Genomic DNA, 14,908 nt, shown 5'->3' with positions numbered 1-14,908 from the left:
ATGTTTGTAATGAAACAAAGCTCAGCTGTGCTAGACTGCTCTACCCTCACCCCAGCAGTGGATAGAGGTAGTATCAGTTATTGCAATCCTGTCTGTGATAAGGAAACTACTGAAAGACAGGAAGTATGAGGTTAAAATTATAATAGTGGCAAGTGTGCAAATTGCAAGAGTATTACAGTAATGTTTTTATTTTTATTTATTTTTTTAATATGGATCGTGATAGAAAGAGTTAAATTTAATGAAAAAACAAACAAACAAACAAAAAAAACACATACATTTAAATAGGTCATTTTCTGATTAAAGGGACCCCGTCACCCCCAAAACCGAGGGTGAGGTAAGCCCACCATCATCAGGGGTTTATCTACAGCATTCTGGAATGCTATACATAAGGCCCCGATGTACCCTAAAAGATGAGAAAAAGAGGTTAGATTATACTCACCCAGGGGCGGTCCCGGTCCGGTCCGGCGCCTCCCATCTTCATCAGATGACATCCTCTTATGGTCTTCACGCTGCCGCTCCGGCGCAGGTGAACTTTGTCTGCCCTGTTGAGGGCAGAGCAAAGGACTGCAGTGCACAGGTGCTGGGCCTCTCTGACCTTTCCCGACACCTGCGCACTGCAGTACTTTGCTCTGCCCTCGACAGGGCAGACAAAGTTCGCCTGCGCCGGAGCCGCAGCATGAAGACAAGAAGAGGACGTCATCCTATGAAGATAGGAGGCGCCGGACCGGACCGCGACGCCCATCGGATCAGACCGCTCGCCCAGGTGAGTATAATCTAACCTCTTTTTCTCATCTTGCAGGTTACATCGGGGGCTTATCTACAGCATTCCAGAATGCTGTAGATAAGCCCCTGATGCCGGTGGCCTTAGCTCACCGTCGATTTTGGGGGTGACAGGTTCCCTTTAAGAATAGGCCTAAACCATATTTAGTTACTGAAGTTCATATTTTGCTTGCTCAAATTCTGTGCATTGAACTCGTGTGTGATTGCCACTTAATCCAGACATCCCATACTGTACAAAATCTTTTCCATGCCCGCTTAAACATTTTGCAAAGTAAAATGGTTTCAAATAAAGAAGTGTTCATTCATAATTGATAAAAATAAACTAACGAAATGCAAAATGAACAAACATAAGAGAAATCTAAATCATATCACTATTTGCGGTGACCACACATTACCTTCAAAACAGCAGCAGTTCTTTCCAAGTACACTAGCACACAGTTTTTTGAAGTAAAGGTACCTTCACACTGAACAACTTAACAACGATAACGATAGCGATCCGTGACGTTGCAGCGTCCTGGATAGCGATATCGTTGTGTTTGACACGCAGCAGCGATCAGGATCCTGCTGTGACATCGCTGGTCGGAGCTAGAAGGCCAGAACTTTATTTCGTCGCTGGATCACCCGCTGACATCGCTGAATCGGCGTGTGTGACGCCGATCAAGCGATATCTTCACTGGTAACCAGGGTAAACATCGGGTTACTAAGCGCAGGGCCACGCTTAGTAACCCGATATTTACCCTGGTTACCACTGTAAATGTAAAAAAAAAAAAAAACACTACATACTTACATTCCGGTGTCTGTCGCGTCCCCTTCCCTGCACTGTGTCAGCGCCGGCCGGCCGTAAAGCAGAGCACAGCGGTGACGTCACCGCTCTGCTTTACGGCCGGCGCTTACACAGTGCAGGGAAGCTGAGGCCGGGTGACGCGACAGACACTGGAATGTAAGTATGTAGTGTTTGGTTTTTTTTACATTTACAATGGTAACCAGGGTAAACATCGGGTTACTAAACGCGGCCCTGCGCTTAGTAACCCAATGTTTACCCTGGTTACCCGGGGACTTCGGCATCGTTGGTCGCTGGAGAGCTGTCTGTGTGACAGCTCTCCAGCGACGAAACAGCGACGCTGCAGCGATCGGCATCATTGCCTATATCGCTGCAGCGTCGCTTAATGTGACGGTACCTTAACTCTTGAGAGGTTGTTACAAACATCTAGGAGAACTAACCCCAGATCTATGATTGTAGGCTTGTGCAAATCCTTTTAGCTCTTTTAATCCCAGACAAATGCAAATGTTGAGATCAGAGCTCTGTGAGGCCACACTATCACTTCCAGTACTTTTTTTTTTGCTTTTTTTTACATTGGCTTAAATAAAATGGAGAATAAAATGGCCAATCCGCCACAGTGTCGTAACGAGTCAGATGGGCTCCCAATGCAAAGTGTGGACTTGCCCCCTCCTCATGTTGGTCAGATGTATGGGTCCTTCTAGCATTCTAAAATCCTAAAAGAACAGATGTGTTGCCCTCCCCTATATGTAGTAATGTCCCCCATCCTGGGCCCTTTCCATGTATATATGCCCCGGATCTTGGGCTCCTTACCGGTATAGATTTCCCCCATCCTGAGCCTATCATGATATACAAGTCCCCCATCCTGGGCCCACCCTGGTATACAATCTCCCTTCCTGGTATATATGTTCCCCATTCTGATTCTGTTCTTTAATGCAGAAAAAAAAGATTTATTTCCCACAAAGGGCGGTGACCTCTTCTGTAGCCAGTGAAGAAGCCAGCAGCTAACTTCAGTGTTAAAGCAGATGGGCAGCGCGTGTAGTCAGTGCCATGTGCAGCCAGTGACTACCATACCTACGTCAGCTGCCGGCCTCCGATTGATAGTCAGCAGGTATTCTGGTGCAGGGATCCGACAGGCCTCTGCGCAGCATAGCATTTCAGCTGAATGTGTGTCCTCGGGTGCATACCCAGCAGAAACTTGAGCTGGTGTCAGCGTGCCCCCCTGCACCTCTGGGCCTGGTCACACAATCAGTCTATTACAGTAGCTGGAACAGGTGTAGACACCACAGGCCGAGGCCCAGAGTCCAAAAATCAAATCATAGAGATACTGTGCAAGCAACAGAGAAAAAATTAGCTGGAGGTGTCAGGATCTTATACAGGAGTTTCCATGTACCACAACCAGGCTCTGAATAGCAGACATGGAGATGAAATCTTCAGCAACACATAGATGTAAAATTTCCACTGATCTAATTTGTGGACAAAGCCTCCAGTAGTGAACCGCTAATAGTGAGGATAACAATAGGACCCCAAAGCTTTTATTATACTCACAGAATTGCTATGAATAAAAACACTCTGGGGCTGTTATCCTGCTGCAGAGGAAGTTTGGAAACAATCAGACATCTTTCTGATGGCACAGCATGAAGGGGAAGTGTCTGCCTGCATTTATCAGCATGAAAAACACCAAGAAAAGAGCAACATGGAGGACAGAAGACGTATCATACTTACCGTACATACTCAAGGAGAACCAGAGTTTTCCAGCACATTTGTTTGTGCTAAAAAAGCCCCCCCAGCTTATACTCGAGCGAGGGTCCAAGAAGACGGAGGGGGAGCGGCAGACCAGTGGGTCACAGGAGGCGGCTACTGCACTGGCAGTGAATATTCATTTCTCTATAATAGCACACACAGTGTCAGCCGCAGCCCCCAGCATCAGCGGGCAATCATGTGCGCCCATTACTTATGGAAAATTTATTATTTGTATTATGTTTTTCTGATGGTGGCCATGCAGACCAGGCTGGGGGATGAGGAGGCCGTGCATACCTGGCTTATATGTGAGTAGATACGGTACGTCCCTTGATTTCAGTAAGTGGAGTTGGAGATTTGGCAAAGCTTAATGGTGTCCTCAATGTGGAGAAATACAGGCAGATACTTATACATCAGCATCAGGGAGGCAACTGAATGGGTCCAAATATACTCTGCATTAGGACAAGCCCAAATATACAACCAATGCTACTAAGAGTGCTTCCACGCTGCGTTTTGCCACCCGTTCGTTAGTCCCATCAGGGCTTATGTCGGAACCCTCGTACAACAGGGTATAATGGTGCAGACAGAGTGAACGTGCGTGCATCATTCGAAGGCGTGTACACCTACTGGAGGCAGACACTCAGACGCATTATCGTCAGCATCAGTCCGGAGTCACACTACTGTCAATTCTCTCTGCGCGAGAATCGGGCCGATTATGCAAATGATACTCTTCTCAAACACTGACAGAGTTTGAGCTGAGTGTCCGTGCGCCGTGTTCAGATTTTCTCGCACGTGAGTGAGTATTTAAGTACAGGTGTGGAGAAGATAAAAGATTGAGAAAGCAATTTCCTTCCACTGCCGACATCCAAGGTAATTGGACTGCACTCGGATGACAACCAAGTGCAGTCCAAAGTTTCAGACGCACCCATAGACTTGTATGGGTGCATGTGATCCTATTATGGGATGCACTTGCAGTATCATGTGATTATTTTCTCATGAATTGGCATGAGAAAATAATCGCAGATCTCCACTGCCCCATAGCATAACACTGGCCGAGTGCTATTAGATAAAATATTGCATAGCACTTGGCCGTGTTATACGGTAGTATGAGAGAGCCCTTAAGATGAGCAAGGAGTCCTGGGAGTGATGCTATGCCCCCACAGAGCCCTGATCTATACAGTCTGTCTGGGGCTTTATTTAGCTGCAGAAGGATTTGCACAAGTCCATATCCATAGATTTGTAGTTCGTTCTCAAACATGTTTGAAACAACCTTGCTGCAGAGTTCCATCAAATATTGTGTGAAAGTGTAACTAGAAGAATTGAAGAGTTGATGCAGTTTTCAATGGTAACAGGTGGTCACCCCAAATATTGATTTCATTCTTCTCCTTTATTCACTTTATTGATGGGGAAAAAAAACACTTTTTTTTTTTAAAGCATCTTAACTTTCTAGTATATTTTCCACTCCAGCATAAAACTTGTACAGTATATACAAACACTATTAAAGAATATATAAACCCCACTATTTCTATGCAAGTAAAAAAAAATGTGAGGAACTTGGCTAGTTTTATGTTATTGTGCATTGACAGAGGGGTTGTGAAAGCCTCCTGGGCTGAGCAGGCAGGTTTCAATCAGAGCAAAGCTGGATCCGCTCTCACACCAAAAGATGGCACTTTGAGGCCGGCGTCACACTCAGCGTAAGACAATACGGTCCGTATATTACGGCCGTAATACGCAGAAAAGTCCCCAAAATAGTGGTCCGTAGCTCCTCCGTAGGCAGGGTATGTCAGCGTATTTTGCGCATGGCATCCTCCGTATGTAATCCGCATGTCATCCGTACTGCGTGTTTTTCTCGCAGGCTTGCAAAACCGACATACAAGGGATCCATGTGTAAAAAAAAAAAAAACCACAAAAAATCTATATTATATATATTTTTATATTAATATTTCATACAGCGCGAGAAAGCTTTAAAGCCGGTAATTCAATTACCGGCTTTTGCTTTCTCCTTCCTAAACCCAACATGATATGAGACATGGTTTACATACAGTAAACCATGTCATATCACTTTTTTTTTTGCATACTACTGTTAGTAGTGTGTATATGCAAAATTTGGCCGTTCTAGCTATTAAATTAAAGGGTTAAATGGTGGAAAAAATTGGCGTGGGCTCCCGCGCAATTTTCTCCGCCAGAGTAGTAAAGCCAGTGACTGAGGGAAGATATTAATAGCCTGGAGAGGGTCCACGGTTATTGCCCCCTCCCCACCCCCCCGGCTAAAAACATCTGCCCCCAGCCACCCCAGAAAAGGCAAATCTGGAAGACGCGCCTATTCTGGCACTTGGCCACTCTCTTCCCATTCCCGTGTAGCGGTGGGATATGGGGTAATGAAGGGTTAATGCCACCTTGCTATTGTAAGGTGACATTAAGCCAAATAAATAATGGAGAGGCGTCAATTATGACACCTATCCATTATTAATCCAATAGTAGTAAAGGGTTAAAAACAAACAAACACATTATTAAAAAGTATTTTAATGAAATAAACACAAAGGTTGTTGTAATATTTTATTCTACGCTCAATCCATCTGAAGACCCTTGCTCTGTAACAAAGAAAAAAATAATAAACCAACAATATACATACCTTCCAAAGATCTGTAACGTCCCACGATGTAAATCCATCTAAAGGGGTTAAAATATTTTACAGCCAGGAGCTCTGCTAATGCAGCGGTGCTCGTGGCTGCAAAACCCCGGGGAATGAAGGTAAAGTAGGTCAATGACCTATATTTACGTTCATTTGCGGTGAGGCGCCCACTGCTGGTTGTCCCTCGAGCGTGGGAACTTTCCTAGAAAGCTCCCAGGCTCGAGTTCATATGAGGACAACCAGCAGAGGGCGCCACAAGGAAGCCACATGTACAGGAAACAGTGTGAAGGGCCTTAAACGGTGCACAAGTTAGATCCAAGTGTTTATGTGAATGATAATTTAATGATTCCCATATGAAAACTGCACCACCCCTCACACTTCATCCACTGACTAGCACCATTTAACATCAACATTAATGTTTTCAGCTAATTCTGCTGCAGTAGTTTTTCTGTGGCACAGAACCAGGCATGGCAGTTTTGCCTTTACATGAAAGGAGTGAGATTTGTATGCCATGACCCGGTCAATGCAGTTTTAAAAGGGGCTAAACCACTGCATCATTAGAACGCTCCAATAGACCTTGGACTGATTGCGCTGATCCAGTTATTTAGCCAACACAACTTGGCCTTGTCATGGATACTCTGATCCTTATACTCTCCATTTTAGCAGCTTTCCAATGACAAGAACGTAGTGTTCATTTTCTGCCTACCCACAATAGCCTACCCCTTAGCAGAGGCTATTTCAATGAGATCAGCAACATTATTCATTTCTCACATCAGAGGTTTTCAGGATACGGCTTGTCAATGTAAACATCTGAAAGGTGCATGCACCCTACCTCTTTGCTCTTTACTCCTGTTCCATTATATGCATTTTTTTTCTCATATAAAACTTTATCCCTTGATATCAATAGAACATTAATCTAAATTTTCTTCAATGAGTCAATTCATTTTAGAACTTAAAATGCTGCGAGTACAATACAATAAATGCTTTTAGAAACGCACCAGGCTCAATTTTGACTCTTAGTCTGTTCAATGCATGATCTTCTCCTGATGAATCCATGTGTTGACGAAGAAGGGCTCTCCCAATCGCTGCTTCTAGACAACTGTATGCAGCTCCTGTAGAAAATTTAGATAATTTAAAAGATTAAATGATTTTCTCTTCTCTACCATATAAAGTTAATTCCCTACACAACCACCTGCCACAGCATTCATTGCTTCCTCTTAGGCTACTTTCACACTGGCTTTTTTTAATACGTCGCAATGCGTTGTTTAGGGGAAAAAAACGCATCCTGCAAAGTTGTTTGCAGGATGCGTTTTTGCCCCATAGAGTTACATTACCGATGCACTGCAACGTATTGATATACGTCGCAACCGTCTTGCGACGGTTGCGCCGTGTTGTGGCGGACAGCAGGGAGCAACAAACGTTAAATGTAACTTTTTTTGCAGCCGACGGACCGCTTTTTCTGACCGCGCATGCACGGCCGGAACTCCGCCCCCACCTCCCCGCACCTTACAATGGGGCAGCGGATGCGCCGGAGAAATGCATCCACTAGCGTCAGAATCTCGGCCCGACGCAATGCGACGGGCCGAATTCGACGCTAGTGTGAAAGTAGCGTTACGCAGCAAGTGCTCAACAATAAGGTACCACCTTGAAACAAGAGGGGCTTAGTGCACTGGTATGTGCTCACTAGTCTTGCAGTGAGCTTTCCAGTAAGAGGAGCCAATGTGTCAGCTAAAACTGTACACCAGTCCCTTTTGACTCAGGACAGAAGTACACTGCTCATATAAAAGGGAACACTTAAACACAATGCATCTCCAAGCCAATCACTTCTGTGAAATCAGCCTGTCCAGTTATGAAGCAATACTAATTGAGAATCAATTTCTCCTGCTGTTGTGCAAATTCAACAGACAAAAGGTAGAAAAGATAGGCAGTTAGCAAGACACTTCTATAAAAGAAGTGGTTCTGCAGGTGGTGACCACAGACCATTTCTCTGTTCTTCCTTTTTGGCTGTTTTGGTCACTTTTGCATTTTGGCATTGCTCCCACCACTAGAGGTAGAGTAGCATGAAATGGTGTCTACAACCCACAAAAGTTCATTCAGGATGGCACATCAATGCGAGCTGTGGCAAGAAGGGTAACTGTGTGTCAGCACAGTGTCCGTAGTATGGAGCAGATACCGCGATACAGGCAAGTACACCAGGATACGTGAAGGGGCCATAGGAGGGCAACAACCCAGCAGCAGGACCACTACTTCCTCCTTTGTGCAAGGAGTAACAGGGATGAGTAGTGCCTGAGCCAAGCAAAATTACCTCCAGCAGGCCACTAACATCCATGTGTCTGCTCAAACTGACTCCATGAAGGTGGCAGGAGGGCCAAACATCCACAAATGGGTGTTTTGCTTACAGCTCAACATGGCAGATTCAACATTTGTGTCCTGTGCGCTTCACGGATGAGAGCAGATTCACATTGAGCAGATGTGACAGTCTGGAGACGCCGTGGGGAATGTTTTTTTGCCTGCACCATCCTCCGCTATGACCAGTTTTCTTAGTGGGTCAGTAATGGTGTGGGGAGGCATTTCTTTGGAGGGTCACACAGCCCTACAATGTGCCAGACAGAGGTAGCCTGACGAATTGAGTCTGAATATTTAATCCCGGGACCTACTGTGAGACCATATGTAGGTGCACTCGGATGTGGGATCATTCTGGTGCATGGCAATGCAAGGCTTCATGTGGCTAAAGTGTATCTGAATCCAATCGAGCACATCTGGGACATCAAGTCTTATTCCATCCACCATTGCACCCCAGACTGTCCAGTTGACTGATGCTTTAATCCCGATATGGTAGAAGATTCCTCAGGAGAACATCCACCGCCTCATCAGGAGCATGTCCAGGCATAGTAGGGAGGTCAAACAGGCACGTGGAGACCACATATTACCAAGCATCATTTCCTAGTCTTGAGACCATGCCACTGAAGCTAGATCAGCCTGTAATTTCATTTTCCACTTTGATTTTGAAAATCATTTCATATCCTGACCTCCATGGCACATTAATTGTGGATTTACATTTATAACTTATATGCATTATTGTTCTCAATGCATTTCACTATGTAATGAATAAACCTTTGAAACTGGAATATTTAATTCAGTGATATTTAGGACACGGTATTTTAGTGTTCCCTTTATTTTTGAACAGTTAAATAAGAATATAGCCAACATGAGAGCTAATAGAACCAGAGATTGGCGGAGGTAGAGTGAAATTGCACTTAAATGTTTGTTCATGCCAAGGGTGCGCCAAGCACCTGAACTTTGTTAGAACATTCTGTGCTTTGACAGACTTTCATTAAAGCGTTTTTACCCCACTTTTAGAAAAATCCAAACCATGGGCAAAGTTTGTTACAAAAAATAAACTGGTGTATGCACACCCTCCCTCAGGCCTACGCGGAGTCTCCACTGCTGCTCCTGGTATTTGCTGTTACACGGATGTCACACAGACAGTGCAGCAGCCAATCGCATTACAAAGCTCAGGGACTCTTGTGAACGGAAAGCTCCGCTTGGAATCGCGAACGTCAGTGTTGCAGCCAATATCATAGACTGGGAGAAGTGGCAAAGACTTTGTACTTCTCACTAATCCCAGATCTAGTGCAATGTTAAATTTGAAAAAATAAATAAAAAAAGGGCCCAGGCACCAGGATTTTCAGAAAATAGATAACCCCTTTAATCTCACCATGAAATGTACCATACAGTTTAAAGAAAATACATTTTTCATGCATAGAAAGAAAGGAGAAAAAAAAATTAAATTACCATAGAGCTCTGTGGTTATCCTTCGCTGAGCGTACATGGTGAAACCCTCATTTAGCCAAAACTCGCCCCAATGAGCATTGGTCACCAAGTTTCCAAACCAACTGTGGGATATTTCATGAATAATGACATCAGCCAGAGAACGATCACCAGCTAGCAGACAGGGGGTGACAAATGTTATACATGGATTCTCCATACCACCAAATGGGAAAGATGGGGGCATAAACAAAACATCATACCTTGAAAAAAAAAAGAAAGAAAAAAAATTTGACAGCAGATATTTATATGTACTACAGACCAGAATTTGAAAATGGACACTTATAAAGGATTGTATGTTGGACAACCTTGCTTAATAAATTCAGAACCTAAAGTAAAATAAAGACCATGGATACTGGCCACCTGCAGTGGCACCATTCCAGCGTTGTCGGCGCCTCTGTTCTCAGAATAACGTGACTTGTATCATGTGCAGGCTGCAGCCAATGAGCAGACTGGCTGCAGCTCATCAATATTCCGTCAGGGCGGCTTCTTGAATGTCATCAAGCAAACCGCAGCTGTTCATTGGCAGCAGCCAGCAAGTGACACAATAAGCCAAGTCACTCTCTAGGAACCCAGGAGACGAGTTCGTTTTTTATTTAATTGGGTTCTGAATTGATTAAGCAGGGGCTGTAATGGACAAAGTCTTTTGTACCAAGTTAATAGCTTATCCCCCATTACTAGCTTATTGAGAAACTTAAAATAGGTTTTCCTAGATCCATTTTCATAGTGTAAAAACGGTCAAAAATGTTTTAATATTGATTGCTTGAACTTTAAACAATTATATTAGTCAGAAAATGATTTTATACAGGCAAATAGAGCCCTCACGATTGCTTGGATACTTTCTGATGGTGGGCGTTCCTACATGTCTCATTCGTCTTTTGTTTGTCTGAGTGTTTTCACCTCACCCCAACCCATGAAAAAAAAAAAAAAAAAATCAAAATCCCTTCATAAACATTAAAGTCGAATGAAGACAATTATTGTTGGAAAGGCCAACCGTGTGTATGGGGGAGGGTATGTGATGGGTCTCATGACTTAACTGAAATATACAGGTCCTTCTCAAAAAATTAGCATATAGTGTTAAATTTCATTATTTACCATAATGTAATGATTACAATTAAACTTTCATATATTATAGATTCATTATCCACCAACTGAAATTTGTCAGGTCTTTTATTGTTTTAATACTGATGATTTTGGCATACAACTCCTGATAACCCAAAAAACCTGTCTCAATAAATTAGCATATCAAGAAAAGGTTCTCTAAACGACCTATTACCCTAATCTTCTGAATCAACTAATTAAAGGGAACCTGTCACCCCGTTTTTTGAGATTGAGATATAAATACTGTTAAATAGGGCCTGCGCTGTGCGTTACTATAGTGTATGTAGTGTACCCTGATTCCCCATGTATGCCGAGAAATACATTACCAAAGTCGGCGTTTTCGCCTGTCAATCAGGCTGGTCTGGTCAGGTGGGCGTGTTCACAGCGTTCTTTTCTTCCCCAGGTTTCCGTTGGTGGCGTAGTGGTGTGCGCATGTCCAAGGTCCGGATTCCCTGTGCCCACGTGAAGACACAGCGCGCGATCTGCGCTGTCATTCCTTTCATCGGTGCGGGCGGCCATCTTCCTGGGGCCGCGCGTGCGCAGATGTAGTGCTCTGCTGCACGGGGCTTCAGGAAAATGGCCGCGGGATGCCGCGCGTGCGCAGAAGAGATCGCGGCGGCCATTTTCCCAAAGCCGAGATGCACTCGGCTTTGGGAAAATGGCCGCCACGATCTCTTCTGCGCACGCGCGGCATCCCGCGGCCATTTTCCTGAAGCCCCGTGCAGCAGAGCACTACATCTGCGCACGCGCGGCCCCAGGAAGATGGCCGCCCGCACCGATTAAAGGAATGACAGCGCAGATCGCGCGCTGTGTCTTCACGTGGGCACAGGGAATCCGGACCTTGGACATGCGCACACCACTACGCCACCAACGGAAACCTGGGGAAGAAAAGAACGCTGTGAACACGCCCACCTGACCAGACCAGCCTGATTGAAAGGCGAAAACGCCGACTTTGGTAATGTATTTCTCGGCATACATGGGGAATCAGGGTACACAACATACACCATAGTAACGCACAGCACAGGCCCTATTTAACAGTATTTATATCTCAATCTCAAAAAACGGGGTGACAGGTTCCCTTTAACTCTAAACACATGCAAAAGATACCTGAGGCTTTTATAAACTCCCTGCCTGGTTCATTACTCAAAACCCCCATCATGGGTAAGACTAGCGACCTGACAGATGTCAAGAAGGCCATCATTGACACCCTCAAGCAAGAGGGTAAGACCCAGAAAGAAATTTCTCAACAAATAGGCTGTTCCCAGAGTGCTGTATCAAGGCACCTCAATGGTAAGTCTGTTGGAAGGAAACAATGTGGCAGAAAACGCTGTACAACGAGAAGAGGAGACCGGACCCTGAGGAAGATTGTGGAGAAGGACCGATTCCAGACCTTGGGGAACCTGAGGAAGCAGTGGACTGAGTCTGGTGTGGAAACATCCAGAGCCACCGTGCACAGACGTGTGCAGGAAATGGGCTACAGGTGCCGCATTCCCCAGGTAAAGCCACTTTTGAGCTACAGAGAAGCAGCACTGGACTGTTGCTAAGTGGTCCCAAGTACTTTTTTCTGATGAAAGCAAATTTTGCATGTCATTCGGAAATCAAGGTGCCAGAGTCTGGAGGAAGACTGGGGAGAAGGAAATGCCAAAATGCCTGAAGTCCAGTGTCAAGTACCCACAGTCTGTGATGGTGTGGGGTGCCATGTCAGCTGCTGATGTTGGTCCACTGTGTTTCATCAAGGGCAGGGTCAATGCAGCTAGCTATCAGGAGATTTTGGAGCACTTCATGCTTCCATCGGCTGAAATGCTTTATGGAGATGAAGATTTCATTTTTCAGCACGACCTGGCACCTGCTCACAGTGCCAAAACCACTGGTAAATGGTTTACTGACCATGGTATTACTGTGCTCAATTGGCCTGCCAACTCTCCTGACCTGAACCCCATAGAGAATCTGTGGGATATTGTGAAGAGAAAGTTGAGAGACGCAAGACCCAACACTCTGGATGAGCTTAAGGCCGCTATTGAAGCATCCTGGGCCTCCATAACATCTCAGCAGTGTCACAGGCTGATTGCCTCCATGCCACGCCGCATTGAAGCAGTCATTTCTGCCAAAGGATTCCCGACCAAGTATTGAGTGCATAACTGAACATTATTATTTGTTGTTTTTTATGTTTGTTATTAAAAAACACTTTTATTTGATTGGATGGGTGAAATATGCTAATTTCTTGAGACAGGTTTTTTGGGTTATCAGGAGTTGTATGCCAAAATCATCAGTATTAAAACAATAAAAGACCTGACAAATTTCAGTTGGTGGATAATGAATTTATAATATATGAAAGTTTAATTGTAATCATTACATTATGGTAAATAATGAAATTTAACACTATATGCTAATTTTTTGAGAAGGACCTGTAATGTTGGTAGAGTAGAATCTGGAATGGTGGATTTCCAAAGACCGATGCTTTTCTTCAGCGCCAAGATAAGCTGCTGTCATAAGGGTCTGGTAGTGTCTCTCTGAGAATACAAGAACGCTCGACCGCATGTGAGGTATGGGTGTGTATAGGCGAGTGGTAAAAGATAGCTGGTAGCGAAACGATTGTTCAGAAGACACCTATCTAATGTATAAGGGTGCCTTAAATTCTTCGTAACTTTTTCACGCACATGTGCTAGGAGCCTGGCCTCAGCTCTTCCATTGCCTGTGTCTGGCTTTATCTCGTCTGATTTGGTGGCCGGCCTGAGATGGTGTGTTATAATCAACTGGAATTGAACTGGAAAGGAAGACTAACTTTGCTGACGACAGCACCCGGGCAAGTAGTGGGGCCTTGAGAAGGTGGGCCCCTGGTACACCATGTGGGCTTGCAAGGGCACCCAAGCTTGCTCAGGGCCCCAGAGCATGCAATACTTACCTCTCCCCATTCCTACGCAGCTGTGGCATCTTCCGTGTCTGACGTTTCAGGTCAGATGAAATCAGTAGTGTGTGCTCTGAAGTCACAGTGCAGAAGGACGGAAGACAGCGATGCTGAGGAGTCCAGAGCAGAGGCCAGTTAGGAGAGGCAATTTCATTTTTTTTTATGTTTCAAGCAATATACCGTATATACTCGAGTATAAGCCGAGATTTTCAGCCCACTTTTTTGGGCTGAAAGTGACCCTCTCGGCTTATACTCGAGTCAGTGCCGGTGGGGGAGGGGGGGGTCAGTGGGTGAGGGGGAGCGGCGGCTGTGATATACTCACCTGCTCCTGGCGCGGTCCCTGCATGTCAGATGGTCTCCGGGCAGCTCTTCCTGTGTTCAGCGGTCACGTGGTACCGCTCATTTAAAGTAATGAATATGCACGCATATTACTTTAATCAGCGGTACGTGACCGCTGAACACAGGACGATGCTGCCGGCTCCCGGAGACCATCTGACAGTGAGACGCTGCCAGGGACCACGTCGGGAGCAGGTGAGTATGACGGGGGAGGGGAGCATTGCGCGATAGTCACCTGTCCTCCGTTCCATCGCTGCTCGCTGCTGTCTTCCGTCCTCTGGCTGTGACTGTTCAGGTCAGAGGGCGCGATGACGCGACTAGAGGGCGCGATGACGCGACTAGTGTGCGCGCCGCCCTCTGCCTGAGCAGTCAGTGCGGAGGATGGAAGACAGCAGCACGCAGTGATGGAACGAGGAAGGTGACTATCGCTGGTGCCGGGGGCCTGAGCGAAGAGAGGCGAGTATGTGATTTTTTTTATTTTAATCACAGCAAATGGGGCAAATGTGTGGAGCATCTCATGGGGCAAATGTGTGGAGCATCTCATGGGGCAAATGTGTGGAGCATCTCATGGGGCAAATGTGTGGAGCATCTCATGGGGCAAATGTGTGGAGCATCTCATGGGGCCATCAACCTTTATGCAGCACTATATTGGGCAAATGTTTCTATAAAGTATCTTATGGGGCCATTATTAACCTTTGATACGGCATTATACGGGGTATATTTTAATATGGAGCATCTTATGGGGCCATCAAACTTTATGGAGCATTATATGGGGCTCCTGATTCAATATGGTTATTCAAAAACACTT

The 14,908-nt window shown here is 45.3% G+C and overlaps 1 protein-coding gene across 1 annotated transcript in view; it reads right to left on the bottom strand.

Annotated features, from left to right (window-relative positions):
• RNPEP (arginyl aminopeptidase) overlaps window positions 1-14,908 on the bottom strand; it is an 82,227-nt gene that overhangs the window by 28,998 nt on the left and 38,321 nt on the right. The window contains exons 5-6 of the mRNA XM_069756472.1: window positions 9,726-9,961; window positions 6,929-7,042 (exon numbers count right to left, since the gene is read on the bottom strand). Coding sequence (XP_069612573.1) covers window positions 6,929-7,042; window positions 9,726-9,961 — 350 coding nt within the window. The remainder of the gene's footprint in view (window positions 1-6,928; window positions 7,043-9,725; window positions 9,962-14,908) is intronic.

Source organism: Ranitomeya imitator, chromosome 3 (genome assembly GCF_032444005.1).
Source record: "Ranitomeya imitator isolate aRanImi1 chromosome 3, aRanImi1.pri, whole genome shotgun sequence".
In the NCBI taxonomy this organism is placed as follows: Eukaryota; Metazoa; Chordata; class Amphibia; order Anura; family Dendrobatidae; genus Ranitomeya; species Ranitomeya imitator.
The sequence above is the reverse complement of the archived record's forward strand: the minus strand, read 5'-3'. Positions and strand labels throughout refer to the sequence as shown.